At 37.5% G+C, this 20,118-nt stretch overlaps 1 protein-coding gene across 1 annotated transcript in view; it reads left to right on the top strand.

Moving 5' to 3' along the window:
* The window catches only part of LOC117307270 (selenocysteine-specific elongation factor-like), a 64,231-nt gene that overhangs the window by 43,528 nt on the left and 585 nt on the right, over positions 1-20,118 (top strand). The window contains exons 10-15 of the mRNA XM_033791981.1: positions 6,256-6,348; positions 8,613-8,819; positions 12,348-12,406; positions 13,746-13,817; positions 18,118-18,274; positions 19,842-19,916. Coding sequence (XP_033647872.1) covers positions 6,256-6,348; positions 8,613-8,819; positions 12,348-12,406; positions 13,746-13,817; positions 18,118-18,274; positions 19,842-19,916 — 663 coding nt within the window. The remainder of the gene's footprint in view (positions 1-6,255; positions 6,349-8,612; positions 8,820-12,347; positions 12,407-13,745; positions 13,818-18,117; positions 18,275-19,841; positions 19,917-20,118) is intronic.

The raw sequence follows: 20,118 nt of genomic DNA, 5'->3' as shown, positions 1-20,118 counted from the left end.
AGCAATCGCACAACATTGGTAAACAGTATTGTCCAAAGGCCCACACTTTTAGTTTTAGTTCTACGGCTAAATGTGCGGAAACAAGAGTGGGTTTTCCCTTTATTTTTCTCACGACTCCGATTTATTTTACTTATTTATTTATTTATTTATTTCCAGGCAAACAGTACATGCAAAAAAAAGGCAATAACAAATATGACTACATAGAGAACAAGCCTGCGGATACCCGAAAAAAGAAAATAATCACCTAAAGGCCATCCAGACAATAAAAAATACATGACATGTGTTTAAAATAAATCCTTTATTCTCGATATCGAGAATTGATAATTGTTTTAATGTTTTCTCAAAAAGTCTTTCACAATTACCTTCTGTAAACCATGTAAGTTATTTGTAAATCTGTAAACTTTTAATTATTGCTCTGTTCAGAAAGTGTCCAATGGCTTTAAAGGGTCAAAAAAACCTGTCACTGTTTTTATTTCTTGTGTCGATGCAATAGATGTAATAGCAGGATTTGAAACTTAGTATGGTGGAGATACAATCTAGTAAGGTTTGCAGTAACACCATGTACATGAGTAGGATTTGAAACTTTGCATGGTGGAGATACAATCTAGTAAGGTTTGCAGTAACACCATGTACATGAGTAGGATTTGAAACTTTGCATGGTGGATACAATCTAGTAAGGTTTGCAGTAACACCATGTACATGAGTAGGATTTAAAACTTTGCATGGTGGAGATACAATCTAGTAAGGTTTGCAGTAACACCATGTACGTGAGTAGGATGTGAAACTTTGCATGGTGGAGATACAATCTAGTAAGGTTTGCAGTAACACCATGTACATGAGTAAGATGTAAAACTTTGCATGGTGGATACAATCTAGTAAGGTTTGCAGTAACACCATGTACATGAGTAGGATTTGAAACTTTGCATGGTGGAGATACAATCTAGTAAGGTTTGCAGTAACACCATGTACATGAGTAAGATTTGAAACTTTGCATGGTGGAGATACAATCTAGTAAGGTTTGCAGTAACACCATGTACATGAGTAGGATTTGAAACTTTGCATGGTGGATACAATCTAGTAAGGTTTGCAGTAACACCATGTACATGAGTAGGATTTGAAACTTTGCATGGTGGAGATACAATCTAGTAAGGTTTGCAGTAACACCATGTACATGAGTAAGATTTGAAACTTTGCATGGTGGAGATACAATCTAGTAAGGTTTGCAGTAACACCATGTACATGAGTAGGATTTGAAACTTTGCATGGTGGATACAATCTAGTAAGGTTTGCAGTAACACCATGTCCATGAGTAGGATTTGAAACTTTGCATGGTGGAGATACAATCTAGTAAGGTTTGCAGTAACACCATGTACATGAGTAGGATTTGAAACTTTGCATGGTGGAGATACAATCTAGTAAGGTTTGCAGTAACACCATGTACATGAATAAGATTTAAAACTTTGCATGGTGGATACAATCTAGTAAGGTTTGTGGTAACACCATGTACATGAGTAGGATTTGAAACTTTGCATGGTGGAGATACAATCTAGTAAGGTTTGCAGTAACACCATGTACATGAGTAGGATTTGGAACTTTGCATGGTGGATACAATCTAGTAAGGTTTGTGGTAACACCATGTACATGAGTAGGATTTGAAACTTGGCATAGTGGAGATTCAATCTAGTAAGGTTTGCAGTAACACCATGTACGTGAGTAGGATGTGAAACTTTGCATGGTGGAGATACAATCTAGTAAGGTTTGCAGTAACACCATGTACATGAGTAGGATTTGAAACTTTGCATGGTGGAGATACAATCTAGTAAGGTTTGCAGTATATAACACCATGTACATGAGGAGGATTTGAAACTTTGTATGGTGGAGATACAATCTAGTAAGGTTTGCAGTATCACCATGTACATGAGTAGGATTTGAAACTTTGCATGGTGGAGATACAATCTAGTAAGGTTTGCAGTATCACCATGTACGTGAGTAGGATTTAAAACTTTCTATGGTGGAGATACAATCTAGTAAGGTTTGCAGTATCACCATGTACATGAGTAAGATTTGAAACTTTGCATGGTGGAGATGCAATCTAGTAAGGTTTGCAGTAACACCATGTACATGAGTAGGATTTGAAACTTTGCTTGATGGAGATACAATCTAGTAAGGTTTGCAGTAACACCATGTACATGAGTAGGATTTGAAACTTTGCTTGATGGAGATACAATCTAGTAAGGTTTGCAGTAACACCATGTACATGAGTAGGATTTGAAACTTTGCATGGTGGATACAATCTAGTAAGGTTTGCAGTAACACCATGTACATGAGGAGGATTTGAAACTTTGTATGGTGGAGATACAATCTAGTAAGGTTTGCAGTAACACCATGTACATGAGTAGGATTTAAAACTTTGCATGGTGGAGATACAATCTAGTAAGGTTTGCAGTAACACCATGTACATGAGTAGGATTTGAAACTTTGTATGGTGGAGATACAATCTAGTAAGGTTTGCAGTAACACCATGTACATGAGTAGGATTTGAAACTTTGAATGGCGGAGATACAATCTAGTAAGGTTTGCAGTTACACCATGTACATGAGTAGGATTTGAAACTTTGTATGGTGGAGATACAATCTAGTAAGGTTTGCAGTTACACCATGTACATGAGTAGGATTTGAAACTTTGCATGGTGGAGATACAATCTAGTAAGGTTTGCAGTATCACCATGTACGTGAGTAGGATTTGAAACTTTGTATGGTGGAGATACAATCTAGTAAGGTTTGCAGTATCACCATGTACATGAGTAAGATTTGAAACTTTGCATGGTGGAGATGCAATCTAGTAAGGTTTGCAGTAACACCATGTACATGAGTAGGATTTGAAACTTTGCTTGATGGAGATACAATCTAGTAAGGTTTGCAGTAACACCATGTACATGAGTAGGATTTGAAACTTTGCTTGATGGAGATACAATCTAGTAAGGTTTGCAGTAACACCATGTACATGAGTAGGATTTGAAACTTTGCATGGTGGAGATACAATCTAGTAAGGTTTGCAGTAACACCATGTACATGAGGAGGATTTGAAACTTTGTATGGTGGAGATACAATCTAGTAAGGTTTGCAGTTACACCATGTACGTGAGTAGGATTTGAAACTTTGTATGGTGGAGATACAATCTAGTAAGGTTTGCAGTAACACCATGTACATGAGTAGGATTTGAAACTTTGCATGGTGGATACAATCTAGTAAGGTTTGCAGTAACACCATGTACATGAGGAGGATTTGAAACTTTGTATGGTGGAGATACAATCTAGTAAGGTTTGCAGTAACACCATGTACATGAGTAGGATTTAAAACTTTGCATGGTGGAGATACAATCTAGTAAGGTTTGCAGTAACACCATGTACATGAGTAGGATTTGAAACTTTGTATGGTGGAGATACAATCTAGTAAGGTTTGCAGTAACACCATGTACATGAGTAGGATTTGAAACTTTGCATGGTGGATACAATCTAGTAAGGTTTGCAGTAACACCATGTACATGAGTAGGATTTTAAACTTTGAATGGCCGAGATACAATCTAGTAAGGTTTGCAGTTACACCATGTACATGAGTAGGATTTGAATCTTTGTATGGTGGAGATTCAATCTAGTAAGGTTTGCAGTAACACCATGTACATGAGTAAGATTTGAAACTTTGAATGGCGGAGATACAATCTAGTAAGGTTTGTAGTAACACCATGTACATGAGTAGTATTTGAAACTTTGAATGGCGGAGATACAATCTAGTAAGGTTTGCAGTTACACCATGTACATGAGTAGGATTTGAAACTTTGTATGGTGGAGATACAATCTAGTAAGGTTTGCAGTTACACCATGTACATGAGTAGGATTTGAAACTTTGCATGGTGGATACAATCTAGTAAGGTTTGTGGTAACACCATGTACATGAGTAGGATTTGAATCTTTGCATGGTGGAGATACAATCTAGTAAGGTTTGTGGTAACACCATGTACATGAGTAGGATTTGAAACTTTGCATGGTTGAGACACAATCTAGTAAGGTTTGCAGTTACACCATGTACATGAGTAGGATTTGAATCTTTGCATGGTGGAGATACAATCTAGTAAGGTTTGTGGTAACACCATGTACATGAGTAGGATTTGAAACTTTGCATGGTGGAACCAATCTAGTAAGGTTTGTGGTAACACCATGTACATGAGTAGGATTTGAAACTTTGCATGGTTGAGACACAATCTAGTAAGGTTTGCAGTAACACCATGTACATGAGTAGGATTTGAAACTTTGAATGGTGGAGACACAATCTAGTAAGGTTTGCTGTAACACTGTACATGTACATGAGTAGGATTTGAAACTTTACATGGTGGATACAATCTAGTAAGGTTTGCAGTAACACCATGTACATGAGTAGGATTTGTAACTTTGCATGGTGGAGATGCAATCTAGTAATGTTTGATCTCATGTGCAATCCATACATATGTGTAAACCTTGGGAACTTTGGACTATCCATGATAAAAGTTGTGATCCATGGAAAGACAAAATCAATCTTCAATTAATACATTAAATAGGAACCAATTAATTGGCAGAAAAGTCATAAACGTTATAAGCTACTTTTATTTTGTTATTGTTTTTCCAAGTCTTCTGTGTGCACCCCTTTCACAGTATACAAAGTAAAATCTTACTTTTTTTTTTTTTTACACTGTGCTGTTTTTGTTGTTGCATGTATCATAGCCAAGTGTTCAATCGCTAAACTTGAGTTCTGGTGTTTCTGATCAGCTGAGTGTGGGTATGAAAACCTATCTGACACTTGTGTCCTTAAGTATACACACTTACTTATTCTACCTTTTGGACAGGAAATGTAATGCCGTAGGTCCAGTGCAGTGTGTAATATGCGTAAAAAGAACCCAGTTATATAGACTTAGAGAAGGGGTTTGCCCCTGGTGTTTTCTGGCATGGTTGACTTGTGATTGTGCTGCATCATTTTTGCAAACCCCTACCCCAAGGCGCTGTATTAATGGGTCTCATGATTCATAAATGTAGCATACCCGTCTTAAAGGGGAAGTTCTCACTTGGTGTATCCCATCATATGCATAAAATACACGTAACAAGCCTGTGAAAATTTGGGCTCAATCGGTCATCGAAGTTGCGAGTATATAATGAAAGAAAAAACACCCTTGTTGGACGAATTTGTGTGCTTTCAGATAGGAATAAAAGACTTCTAGCTAGAAGTATTTCATTATTTTAGTGAGAAATTACCTATTTCTCAAAAACTACATTACTTCAGAGGGAGTCGTGTGCTTGCTACCAAGTCAGTTTTTAAGTTAATAATTGTTTTGAGTAATTACCAAACATGTACCTTCACTTTAAAGGGAAATAATACCTTTTCGTTTTTGTGGAACCATTTGATTGGTATATCCTCAATAGTATTCATACGGTAAAACCAAGGGAAAACTAACCTAGGAAAATTTCATTTCAAAAGGTGGACCCGTTTTTTGAGATGTCACCAAAAATCTGGAGCGATTATGTCCATGTAAGAATGAATTAATCCAAAATCGGAATTTTAAGAGGCGTTAAGGTAAGTAACGCTTCTCAGATTCAAACTTTGAACTTCCATGACTACATTACTTCAAAGTGAAATGTTTCCTCAAAATGCTTTTTACTATTGAAAGCTACCATACCTCTAACCCAAGTAGGTTTTTATTGTTATTAGTTTTAAGAATGATTTCCAAACGTACACCTTCCCCTTAAAGGATTTGGGTACCTTTTCAAAATGTCCATAGATTTACATTACACTTACAGGGTTTGAAGATAATGATAGTGGAAAGCTTCCCTTCAAATATTATTTACTGAGGTGCTGTAGTTTTTGAGAAATGAGTAAAACAATGTCATGAAAATTTGTTTGTAAATGCTTAAAATAATTTTCATGACATTCTTTTACTCATTTCCCAAAAACTGCAGCACCTCAGCACGTAATATTTTCAGGGAAGCTTTCTACTATCATTATCTTCAAACTGTGTAAGTTTAGTGTAAATCTGTAGACATTGTGTTTTTTGTCCTACAAAAGTTACATACACCCTTTAAACTGAAACGCATATTAACAAGTGCTTTTAGATGCACTTAGGCAAAGCGCTTTATGAAAACTGGTTCTTGTTATTGTTGCACCTGTGTTCATTATCCTGGAGTACTTTCTGTCCCCCCTTTTGTAATCAGAGTTAATTGTGTTTGATCGGCAGTTACCATGGGCCATGATACGATAATGGCGAGGGTTTTCTTCTTCGGCCTTCCTGCAAATCACCAAGTCACGCTGCCTTCTGCTTCTAGTGAAGGTAAGTAAAGCCAGGTTCATACTTAAGGAAAGACACTTAACCATTGCTTTGTCCTTCCTCCTTCGGATGGGACGTAAAGCCAATGGTCCCATGTGTTGTGTAACGCATGTAAAAGAACCCATGACAGTGCACTTATCGAAAAGACAAAGGGTTCGCCCCGGTGTTACTGGCTGTGGCTGCTAAATGCGCCGTAGCACCTTGTAAACCCTTGTAAGGTGCTACATAATTGGGTCTCAGAATTCATAACTGTAAATACTACATAAGTGCCTTGAGTACCTTGTTTGGTAGATACGTGCACTATAAAAGACTTTGATATTATTATTGTTACTTCCTGCGAATGCGATACGAATTTTGGCATCACAAATTCGCAACGAATAATTCACAACAGTTCAACTGGGTTCAACTTCTGCGAATCATTCGCTAAGAAAACAGCCATGTGATGTCAAAATTTGACATTAATGTTCGCAGGAAGTATGAAGCGGTGGACGATACCCATGCCAGTTACTTACATCCTTACGGATTGTGAAAGGGGTGATTGTGAAAGGGGTGATCCTGTTTCAGCCCCAGGAGTAGGTGGGCAAAATGTGCCCCTGGTGACAGTTGTTTTGTGCCTAAAATAGCCCAAATCATTTAGGTTTAGCTCTCACCTTGAAGTGGCCATCCAGCCTTGTGAGTTCAGCGACATTTCATAATAACAAATATATTAAAAACTTCTACTGGTAACATGGGTAAGGTGTATCTGGGCAAAAAAAAAATAAATAAATAAAAATATTAAAGGCAGTGGACACTATTGGTAATTACTCAAAATAATTATTAGCATAAAACCTTTCTTGGTAACGAGTAATTGGGAGAGGTTGATAGTATAGAAAATTGTGAGAAACATCTCCCTCTGAAGTAATAGTTTTCGAGAAAGAAGTAGTTTTCCACGAATTTGATTTCGAGACCTCAGATTTAGAACTTGAAGCATCTGAAAGCACACAACTTCGTGTGACAGGGGTGTTTTTTCTTTCATTATTATTTTGCAACTTCAACGACCGATTGAGCTCAAATTTTCACAGGTTTGTTTGGGCTAGTCTTTGACAATTACCAATAGTGTCCAGTGCCAACCAATTCAAAGTGCACGGAACCTCGGGGTTATCCTGGATCAGCATCGAACTATGACAAAGCACATCAGTAACATATGTCGTGCCTCTTCCTTCGGCTTACACAAAGTAGGACAAATTAGACTGTTTTTGGATCAACCAACAACAGAACGGTTGATCCATGCATTCGTGATGAGCCGCATTGACAACTGTAATAGCCTTCTCAATGGATTACCAGACTCACAACTCAATAAACTTCAACGCATACAAAATGCGGCAGCCAGGATGATCACCAACACACGCTTATATGAACCAATTTACCCAGTCTTACATCAGCTTCATTGGCTACCAGTAAAATCCCGCATAAATTTTAAAATATTGGTTTTGATCTACAAATGCACATATGAAATGGCCCCGGTTTACCTCCAAGAATTAATCAGTAAATATCATCCATCAAGGACTCTTCACTCCAGCAACAAAGATCTCCTCACTCCGCATCCAGTTCCCACCAAATCATGAATGGTCAACGTGCCTTCCAATTCACTGCACCTGAACTATGGAACAATTTTCCACACCGCATCAAAAACTGCCCCACCCTGGAACAATTTAAGTTACAACTTAAAACACACCTGTTTACCCACTCAAGCGCGCAGAGACTTAATTGTAATATGCGCTTTATAAGAACTGTTTATTATTATTATTTGTGTCTTTTTAAAGCAACAAAGCAAAAGAAGTACACCTTTAAGCACTTTTTTTGCAAATTTCCTAAAAGAAATTTGTCTGCTTTGCAGAAATTAGGGGGGAACTTGTCTCAAAATAGGATAAAATAAATGGTATGGAATAAATGAATTAAGAAAGGTCTTGTATGTTTAACAGCTTTTAGAAGAGTTGGTTTCGAGTTGTTATTGAATTCATTCAATGATTCAGAATCAAAAACCAAACTGCCTCCTTATTATTAAAAAAATAAATATTTAAAAGCACAATTTAATGAAATAGTAAAGCTGCCCATTTAGTAGTTTTGTGAGATTGGTACTTTATTAAAAATTTATTTCATCAATAATTCTTGGAAGAGTAAAATTCATTTTTTTAGTTGGAATCTCCGTGAAGGTTGACCCAGCTGACCTTTAATTTGCACTTCTGATTTTTTGTTTATATTATTACTAATTTGTTTGGCATCATCAGATTTCAATTTTGACCAGGAGTATATCTATCAGGAAGAGTTACTCAGCCCACCGCCGAAATCATCCAATCAGAAGTCAGAAGACAAAGAAAAATTGCACAGTACAGGATCGTACTCCAATCAACAGTGGGCTTTGATAGAGTTTGAGAAGCCTGTTACTTGCCCTGCAAGCTGCCTTGTGATTGGTTCAAAGTTGGACACAGATATTCATATCCTTTTGCACCACTAATATTTGTGTATTCGAATCAATTGTTAAAGACACTGGACACTATTGGTAATTGTCAAAGACCAGTCACTTGGTGAATCTCAACATATGCATAAAAGATAACTATGAAAGAAAAAACACCCTTGTTACAAAAAGTTGTTTGCTTTCAGATGCTTGATTTCGAGACCTCAAAATATAATTCTGAGGTCTCAAAATCAAATTCATGGAAAGTTACTTCTCTCTCGAAAAACTATGTTACTTCAGAGGGAGCTTTTTCTCACAATGTGTTATACTATCAACCTCTCCCCATTGCCCATTACCAAGTAAGGTTTTATGCTACGAATTATTTTGAGTAATTACCAACTGCCTTTACAGGTAAGGTATCCATTTGGTGGTTTATTCTTATCGGGAAGGTATTTGTTTGACAATGAAGAATGATATTATGTTCAAGTTGCTTTCCTTAAAGACAGTGGACACTATTGGTAATTGTCAAAGACAAGTCTTCTCATTTAGTGTACATGTATCTCAACATGTGCATAAAATAACAAACTTGTGAACATTTGAGTTCAATTGGTCTTTGAATTTGCAAGATAATAATGAATGAAAAAACACCCTTGTCACACAAAGTTGTGTGCATTTAGATGGTTGATTTCGAGACCTCAAATTCTAAATCGGAGGTCTCGAAATCAAATTTGTGGAAGATTACTTCTTTCTCGACAACTATGGCACTTCAGAGGGAGCCGTCTTCACAATGTTTTATACTATCAACCTCTCCCTATTACTTGTCACCAAGTAAGGTTTTATGCTAATAATTATTTTGAATAGTTACCAATAGTGTCCACTGCCTTTAATCGCTCCCCAAATCATTCAACAAAAGAAGTTTTCAACATTAAGAAGAAGACAACAAAAATACTACTATAAATAGCTATAAGCTTTTATACAATATTGCATGATAGGCTTTGCATCTCTCACAGTACCACACAATGTCCTTTGTCCAATGTTTGTGTAGTTATCAATTTACATCCAGTCGTGATGAACGCTAATACATGTTGTATATAGCAGGGAATTAAGTCATTTTGTGTCGTGATCGCTGAACGACGCTCTACACTTAAGAGTACTCTTTGCTCGATAATAAAAAGTGCAACTCTTGCCACTTTGATTCCGTATGAATGTGATGTTTGGGAGTTGGTCTTAAGGGCTTAGGCAAATGGACAGTGCATGCTTTATGAAGATTGCTCATGGTTTTAAAAACATTTTTCAATTTTTTTTTTTAAGCGTTGTATTTTCAAGCAAGGAACAATCAACACAGATTTTTGTTTTACCCTAGTGATGTTAGAGATGTTAAATTTGCATTGGGGATAACAAATATTATTATTATATATTTTATTTTTACCCATACACCGATGTGTATGGCACTGTATACTCAGTACTTTCCCGAGTCCTGTGAAAACATATCACCGGCATGTTACTGGGGTGGGATTCGAACCCACGACCCTTGCAATTCTACCGGTTGCCCGGTAGCTAGAGGCAGTTCGAATCCTAAGTTTTGGGAGCAATGTCGTTTTCTGAATGACAGTCAAATAGAAAGATTGTGAAACATACAAAGACTGGTCGATCCATTCTTCTTTGTGCATGCCAAATTATTCCTACACAAAGTACACAAAACATACCAATGTTCACAACGACACTGAAGTACCTGAAGTTCACTTCACATAGCTATGTTAAGTGCCAACTATGCATAGTTGGCCGGTGAACTCTGGTGTCGTGGGTGGGGGTTCGAATCCCAGTCATGACACTTGTGCCCTTGAGCAAGGCACTTGACCATAATTGCTTCATAAAAGTTGGGAAGGTAGTGCAATCTACTCTACCAGCCAGGCTCCTAGTGGATGATACCCTTGCCTGCATCCTTATTGAGTGTCCAGGGCCTAATTTCATAGAGCTGCTAAGCACACAAATTTGCTTAGCATGAAATTTCTTCCTTGATAAAAACAGAATTACCAAACAATCCCACGTGATTTTCAGGATAAGCTAACAACAGCTGAATATCAGTAACAAGAAATATGCAACAACTGGAATTTTTGTTTGTAATCCTGTTTTTATCAAGGAAGACATTGCATGCGAGGCAAACTTGTGTGCTAAGCAGCTCTATGAAATTGGGTCCAGGTGGCAACATACCCCTTAGATGACTATGGTCGACAGCCCAAATCAGTTATAGCCCTCACCTTGAAGTGGCCTTCCGTGGTTAGGCGATCTTTCATCTAGAAAAAAAAAAACATAAAAGAATTGTTGATCAAGCAATCACATCCAAGTATAGCATGACATTTTAAATTAATCACAATACAAACAAATGGAACGTTACCGCTAAGAAGTCCAACACGAATCTCCCGCTGAGAGATTCAAAGGATACAAGTTGATGCAGGTCACAAGGTTCTGCCGAGATGAAGTCATTATCTAGTAATTTATATTCAGACGTCCAGGATGAGGTCTGCAGAGTGGATTGCCATCTGGTTTCTACCTTCTAATAACTCACTCAAATACCTGAAAGCTCACAAGACCATAAACTACCCATCTTATCTTATGATATAAACACCTCCAATCTTACTTGAGCTTTTGTTTTTATCCAGGGCTTAAGTGGGATTCCCTTCTTGTACTGAAAGACAGAGCACGGGACCGGTAAATAAATGAAAATTGAAATTGATTAGGTTCAATCCGAAAGCTCGCTGATTATAAAATTCACATGGCTCCATCTGAGGTTCCTTTCGAAGTCAAGAAAGTAATATTCGGCGACCCCATAAATCAACGTTGCTCGCTTATTTTGATTGCAGGAAACAAAACAAGCCTGGTATAAACATTCTGGACAAACATAAACCCCTTTTGGTTGTTTTCAAGTGTACTTGCGCTGTATTTAACACTAGATGGTCACAGGTCGGTTGTAGAGTGTAGAGACTGTTGAAAACTGGATGATTGGAGTGAATATATATATATTTTTTTTTGCGATATCAATTTTCTGGATGTTTAGACACTAGATTCAAGCATGGGTGAATAATAAGAAACAAATATAGCACTTCCATACGTATAATTGTTGTTATCACACAAGCGCGAGTGGTGTCGGCCGAGTTGGAGATGGGACGCAGACGCGCTACATTTTCCGTATTTCCATGAGCGCGTGTTTGATAACAGATTTATCTTCAAGCAAACTTGGCGCGTGACATAGAACACACAAGACGCAGGTAGTGATATTAGCCGTGCAATATATTTTGTTATCGCCACTCCATTCTGCGAATCTGATTGGAGGATTAGCGCATACTTGAAGATAATAGATGTTAAATGTGCATGGGGGATAAAGAATATTATTTTGGTTTTACCCTTACACACCGATGTGTGTTAGCACTGTATACCAACTAGACCACCTAGATTGCCTGGTAGCTAGAAGCAGTTCTTATTTAATTTGTTGTTGGTTTTGGGTTTGTTTTTGAGGGGTTTATTTTTAATTTCCAATAATTGCTGGTGTTTTCTCTTAACTTTGACATACATTCCAACAGTTGCAGACTTGCCTTTCATGGTCAACTGTTACATCACATCACAGACAAGGTAAATAAATTAGTTTGTGTTGAATGTACATACAATCACATATATTCCAGATGTGTTTTCACCAGACGTTTTAAAGGCAGTGGACACTATTTGTAATTATTCAAATAATTATTTGCATAAAACCTTAATAGGTAACGAGTAATGGGGATAGTATAAAACATTGTGAGAAACTGCTCCTTCTGAAGTGAATTTGCGGTCTCGAATTCAAGCATCTGAAAGCACACAAATTCGTGTGACAAGGGTGTTTTTTCTTTCATTATTATCTCGCAACTTCGACCGACCAATTGAGCTCAAATTTGCACAGGTTTGTTACTTTGTGCATATGTTGAGATACACAAAATGAGAAGATCGGTCTTTGACAATTACCAATAGTGTCCAGTGTCTTTAAAGTCAATGTTATGATATAATAACAAGTTTTTATACAGCACATTTCACAATAAGGTCTCAATGCGCTTTACATTAGTGCCCTGCTCATTGGGCCAATAACGCTCCTTTAATCTTTCTCAGCTCCCTAGGGAGTATACAGCCGAGCTGCCTTCTGGCGCTAGTGGCTTATACTCAATATCAACCTCTACCCCCACAGTTGCCCTTCTATACTCCTGAGTGAAAAGAATCAATTATAGTTGAGCATTTTGCTCAAGAACACAGGTGCCATGACCAGCCGTTGATTTCACAAAACTCTTCCTAACTTAAGACTAATCTTAGGACGAGTCCCAGCTCTGCACTGTAGCATGCAGACCGATTAATCCTAAGTTAGGACGAGTTACTCGTCCTAACGCGAGAAAAGACGAGTCCTAACTCTTTGTGAAATCGACGGCAGGATTTGAACCCTGACTCCAATGACTTACATTTGTAGCCACAAGAACTTAACCACCCGGCCATGACACCCTATGTGTACATGGAAACTCGAAGCTCCAAATATGGTTGCACACACTTGCTTGGTCTGCTCAACAAAAGTCAAGTAAAGGCATTAAAGGAACTTTGCAGAATTTGTGAGAAAAAAATGGTCTTAGATCACAGATTTACATTAATCTTATGACATGTGTGATGATGAAATTAGAATTTGGAGTGATATCGCTCATCAGTGAGTGTTTTTATTAATTTTTTTGTTTAATCGTTGTCGTGCAAAATTTGTGATTGGTTTATCACCATTTTCTTGTAACCCAGATGCCCGATTGATCTCAAACTTCTACAGGTTTGTCAGTTTATGTATTTGATGGATAACATAAAGTGCCTACACTGCCAGCAACTGTTTTGTTACCAATTCTGTAATGTTCCTTTAACCGGCTGAGAATATTTCTTTTAATTATTGTTGCATTATTTTTGCATCTCTCTACAGGCTTACCCAGAAACAGTTCTTCCTCGGTTGAAAATCTTCAAGAACAAATCAAGGGAAGGATTTGTTGATAGGGTAAAGAAGAAATAATTACATTAAATTCACATTCATGAAAAATCTCAGACAGTTTCGCTATTCCTATTGGTGGAGAGCGCGTCACGTGGGTGTGTATAAACCTTTGTTTATGACCGGTAAAAAGTGTTAATTCCTATTGGTCGAGACCAACCGCTGAAACAGTTGTGCCACATCATGCGCTACGCGCTACGCCCACAGCATTTCCTTTTGAGGAGTTGTTTACCCGAGGGCGGCGGAGGGTTTACCATTTCATAGCTGGAGGGGTGTTGTGTTGAAAGAAATCATTTAAAGCCATTATCCATTCGGTAAAAAAAAAAATGTACAGATAATTTACAGGGTTTACAGAAGGTAATGGTGAAAGACTTCTCTTGAAATATTGTTCCATGAAATGCTTTACTTTTTGAGAAAACAATATAAATTCTCGTTAGCGAGAATTACGGATTTATTTTAAACACATGTCATGACACGGCGAAATGCGCAGAAACAAGAGTGGGTTTCCCCATTATTTTCTCCCGACTCCGATGACCGATTGAGCCTAAATTTTCACAGGATTGTTATTTTATATATATAAGTTGTGATACACGAAGTGTGGGACTTGGACAATACTGTTTACGGAAAGTGTATAATGGCTTTAACAATTATAATTTTAGCATTTGTTCAAAAGTGATGATGTTTTAACCGAAAAGGTATTCATGAATGGGAATCAAAGTGTGTTGAATCGGTTTTCAACTAGTGGTTTAAAGTCGCCGAGGCCTGGTTCTTGATAATTTACCTCGACTTCGTCTCGGCAAAATTATCAAGAACCAGGCCTCATTGGGATTAAACCACTAGTTGAAAACCTCTTCACCCCACATTGATTTCCTTATTAAAGGCAGTGGACACTATTGGTAACTACTCAAAATAATTTTAAGCATAAAAACTTACTTGTTAACGAGTAATGGGTAGCTGTTGATAGTATACAACATTGTGAGAAACAGCTCCCTCTGAAGTAATGTAACTTTCGAGAAAGATGTAATTTTCCACGAATTTGATTTTGAGACCTCAGATTTAGATCTTGAGGTCTCGAAATCAAGCATCAGAAAGCACACAACTTCGTGTGACAAGGGTGTTTTTTCTTTCATTATTATCCCGCAAGTTCGATGATCGATTCAGCTCTAATTTTCACAGGTTTGTTATTTTATGCATATGTTGAGATACACCAAGTGAGAATACTGGTCTTTGACAATTACCAATAGTGTCCAGTGTCTTTAAATGAACCAATCAACTCTCTCTGAAAAGGTCCTGCTTTCCTTTACCCTACTACCTACGTCATTAGGATAGTGGCTGATAAGAAGGATTAAGTTCTCTCCTCAAGTTGAAAGCGTACATCACTCCTTAATCTCTTTTGTAGTTGCAAAACCTTGCAAAAGTCATCCCCGTCCCCCCCCCACCCCCCCGTCAACAAAAAGAAAGAAAATGACTAAAGCACTCTTAATCAGCTTTGCTTTTTTGAAACTTTCCAACTTCAGATATACTTCCATTAAGATTCTTAAAAGAAGTGAAGTCACAAAGTCATGACATTATGTGGCTCTATCAAGATAATTAGAGCTATTTATAGACCATCGAGTGCATCCATTTGGTGCTCTTTCATGACGTGGGTTTTTTTTTGGGGGGGGGGATTAAGTTCGGTCAAATGACCTTGAAGAACTCATTGTAGGCTATAGCATGACGTTTAAATTGACGTCCAGTTTTTTGGGGGGCTTAATTGTGTATTCACTCGCCAACCCCCACAAGAGTATGCGATTCTACCCTCCCTGACCTGCGGGAATTTAATTCAATTAAAGAGTCTGTAGTTTCTATGGCAACTAATTACACCTATAATCTCCCTCTTTCACTTCATAGTCGTCATCCATCGCAAACCAAAAAAAAGGAAAGTTGAGTGAAAATTCATTTAGATGTGGTCTCCTATACTAAAAAGGGGAAGATCTTTATGACGTGAATTGAAAAAATTATCTGGGCCCAATTTCTGCCAGAGTAATATTCTCAGTGCAACATTTTGCTCCGTATCAGAAAAGGGTGACCAGACACAGTAATGTGCGATCTACATGTTCCTTACTCATACCCTAGTGATTTGTGTTTAAAGGGAAGGTACACTATTGGTAATTGTCAAAGACAAGTGTTCTCGCTTGGTGTATCTCAACATATTGATAAAATAACAAACCTGTGAAAATTATGAGCTCAATTGGTCATCAGAGTTGGGAGAAAATAATGAAAGTAAAAACACTCTTGTTGGACGAAATTGTGTGCTTTCAAATAGGAATAAAAGACTTCTAGCTAGAAGTCTTTTCTTACTTTAGTGAGAAATCACCTCTATTTCAAAATCTATGCTACTTCAGAGGGAGCCGTTTCTCACAATGTTTTATACTATAAACAGCTCTCAAATACTTGTTACGAAGTCAGTTTTTTAAGTTAATATTTGTTTTGAGTAAATACCAAACGTGTACCTTCCCTTTAAGAAAATTAAGAGCTAGTTGGGGTGCTTGTCCAGTGCTGACCTTTCATCAATTTGTGACCTGAAGTCACTGGTACACTATTGGTAAATACTCCAAATAATTGTTGGCATATAAACTGACTTGGTAGCAAGCACGGGAGAGCTGTTAATTGTATAAAACATTGTGAGAAACTTCTCCCTCTGAGCAATCATAGTTTTTGAGAAAGAGAGAATTTCGTATTAAAATACTAAAAGACTTCAGGCTTGAAGCCTTTTTTGAGGCATCTGAAAGCACACAAATCAAGGGTGTTTTTCTCTCATTATTCTCATGCAAACTTTGATGACCAATTGAGTCCAAAAGTTCACAATTTTTTTTTTTTTTGTATGTATGTATGTTGGGTTACACCAAGTGAGGAGACTTGTTTGTGGCATTATTACCAAAAGTTTCCAGTGCATTTAAAGACCCTAGACACTATTAGTAATTGTATTAGACCAGTTTTCTCGGTTGCTGTATCTCAACATATGTGTAAAATAACAAACCTGTGCTAATTTGAGCTCAGTCGGTCCTCAAAGTTGTGAGATAATGAAAGAAAAAACACCCTTGTCACACGAAGTTGTGTGCGGTCAGATGCTTAATTTCTCAAATTTTAAATCTGAGGTCTCAAAATCAAATTAGTGGAAAATTACTTCTTTCTCGAAAACTACCTCACTTCAGAGGGAGCTGTTTCTCACAATGTTTTATACTATCAACCTCTCCCTATTATTCATAATCAAGAAGGGTTTTATGATAATATTTATTTTGAGTAGTTACCAATAGTGTCCACTGTCTAATTGTTTTTTTCCCTCATTTCAACAGGTCTAGTCAATCCATTAGTCACAATCAGTGTTTTTTGTTGAGTCAGCAGATTATAGGAGTAATGTTAAGGTTAACAAAACAAATTGTAGGTTTTTCATTTCATTCTTGTTTTTTTTTTTTTTTTTTTTATACAATAGTGCAGTTTTTTCTAAATTGTCTCTCTGTAAAGCTTAATCATTGTCATTACAAACAAAACAAATCATTTCTCTAAAAAGCACTCAACACCTTTGATAATTGTCAAAGACTAGTCTTCTTGCTTGGTGTATCCCAACATCTGCATAAAATAACAAACCATTGAAACTTTGGGCTCATCTGGTCATCAAAGTCGCAAGAAATTATTCAAAGAAAAAAACGCCCATATTGCAGTGTGCTTTCAGATGTCAGATACAAATATTTGAGTGAGAAACTACCTCTTTCTCAAACACTATGGAGCCGTTTCTCAGGATGTTTTTTGTTACCAAGTGAGGGTTCATAGTGAAAGTCGTGTCCCAAATTTTCATTTCCAATGTTTCCATTGTTCGAACTGTTTACATTTATAACAAAACGGAATTTCTGTATCATATTTTTTTGTTAAGCCAATTTTTACTGACAAAACACAGTATGAAAGTCAACATCAGACCGTATTGAATAACCCCCATATTGCTATGAAAGTGGCCAAATTGTACAGCACGACGTTTGCGCGCCTAAATGCATACATCAATGTAGCACGCAGCACACAGCGTTCCCGGTTCGAAGTTTACGGCACACACACAAGTACAACCACACGCTCACAGATGCCATGTCGTGGGCAGGTATTTGAATGGTAATGTCATATTCGATACTGTCTATAGCAGCCATGTTTGGTCGTACATGTATTGATGATTGATGAAAGAATGGTCACTGAAGGATTAATCTGAAAGCTATCATTTTGTTTAAACCAATGAATACCTCTTCTGATTTTTGTCTTATTCTTGACCCTTTCTTGTGTTTTTAAGATGACCGATGATTACACAGTTATTGGGCGTTCCTTGTTCAAGAAAGAGACAAACCTTCAAGCCTTTGTTGGGCTCAAGGTTGAGCTGGCCACTGGGGAGGAGGGAGTCATCGAAGGCGGCTTCGGACAGAGCGGGAAGTACAAGATCAGAATTTCAGGTATTGGTGTGAAATAGTTCAATTACAGAAAAAAAAGGTTAGTTTATATTCTGGGGAAATTCCCTTGTTATCATGGAAGGAGGAAAAGGGGGAGACAGGAGCTCAGCTGATACAGATGTAGTTGCTAGGGACGTTCCAGCTTATCTTCTGAACTTAAAGACAGTGGACACTATTGGTAATTGTCAAAGACTAGCCTCCACAGTTGGTGTATCTCAACATATGCATAAAATAACAAACCTGTGAAAATTTGAGCTCAATCGGTCATCAAAGTTGCGAGATAATAATGAAAGAAGAAAACACCCTTGTCACACGAAGTTGTGTGCGTTTAGATGGTTGATTTCGAGACCTCAAGTTCTAAACTTGAGGTCTCGAAATCAAATTCGTGGAAAATTACTTCTTTCTCCAAAACTATGGCACTTCAGAGGGAGCTGTTTCTCACAATGTTTTATACCACCAACCTCTCCCCATTACTTGTCACCAAGAAAGGTTTTATGCTAATAATTATTTTGAGTAATAACCAATAGTGTCCAGTGCCTTTAATGAGAGGTAGACAAGGATGGGCAACCTCAACGTGATTCTGCCCTGGGTGGACTAGAGAGAGAGAGAGAGAGAGAGAGGAATAGCGTGTTTTCATTCATTCTTAATTCCATTAGACTTTTTTTTAAATGGTAATTTTGTGAAATAGTCTACTTTACTTTTAAGGCCAGAAACCACCCAAAAAGAAAATGCTTGTTCTATTTTTGCAAAAAAGAAAAAAGTGGATTTTTTTCAAAACTCTTGAGAACAATTCTTCAACTTGTGAGGGGGATACACCATGCCATATACCGGGCACCAAGTGGCCGGGGTGTCGTGGCCGAGTGGATAAGAGCACCGAACTCAAGCTCTGATGCTTCTGTTCAGCAGAGTGTGGGTTCCAATCCCAGTCGTGACACTTGTGTCCCTGACCAAGACACTTAACTATAATTGCTTCTCTCCACCCAGGGGTAAATGGGTACCTGTGAGGGCAGAGATGGCTCTTGTGGTTGGTTTAGCCGAGTAGCGTATTTATTGCGCACAGGCTGTATATTCCCCAAGGAGCTGAGATGGTTTAAGGAATGATTTAAGGCCCAGTGACCAGGGGTAATAATGTCGGAAGCGCTTTGAGACACCCCTCGGGCGTGAAAAGCGCTATATAAAAACGGTCTATTATTATTATTATTAAGTGATTGTGAAACATTTTAATGCTATGGAATTTACCAAAATAATTAATAGCTACTGTATGAATTGCATTCCGCATAAGTAAATTGGCGTACATGAGCTTGCACCCAACGTGTGAAGCAAGCCAGTCTTAAACACTCCCACGTGACACGCTCTCCACCAATAGGAATAGCGAAACTGTCTGGGGTATTTTTGAATAGCTATTGAGTATATAAATAATGTTTTACGATCAATTTTGCGCAAAAACAAAGTAAATGTTATACTTGTTTACAAGTTTTATTAAACCATTGTAAACAGGTTTAATGGGTGTGATTTTGCAGTGTCTTACAACCGATTAGTCTGCTATTTTTTTATATTTTTTTTTTTATAGCTGGTTTGAAACCTGAGACCATACAACAACTCTCAGCATCAAGTAAAAAGAAAGGAAAAAAGACTAATAAAACAGGCAAGTAGAAAAAAAGATTTCCTCAAACTTTAAAGACTTTATTATATCAACTCTTAATAGTAGTAGTACATGTAGGTGGTCCGTTGTATCCGACAATGACGTTTTTTGCTCATTCAGTGTCTCTGCATGTGACTGTATATATAGTCCAATTGACACCTAAAGTTACGCGCACTTGTTCGGAGCATGTTCTATTTTGTGAAAG

This window comes from Asterias rubens, chromosome 2, assembly GCF_902459465.1.
Source record: "Asterias rubens chromosome 2, eAstRub1.3, whole genome shotgun sequence".
In the NCBI taxonomy this organism is placed as follows: domain Eukaryota; kingdom Metazoa; phylum Echinodermata; class Asteroidea; order Forcipulatida; family Asteriidae; genus Asterias; species Asterias rubens.
This window is presented reverse-complemented; position numbering and strand designations above follow the sequence as displayed.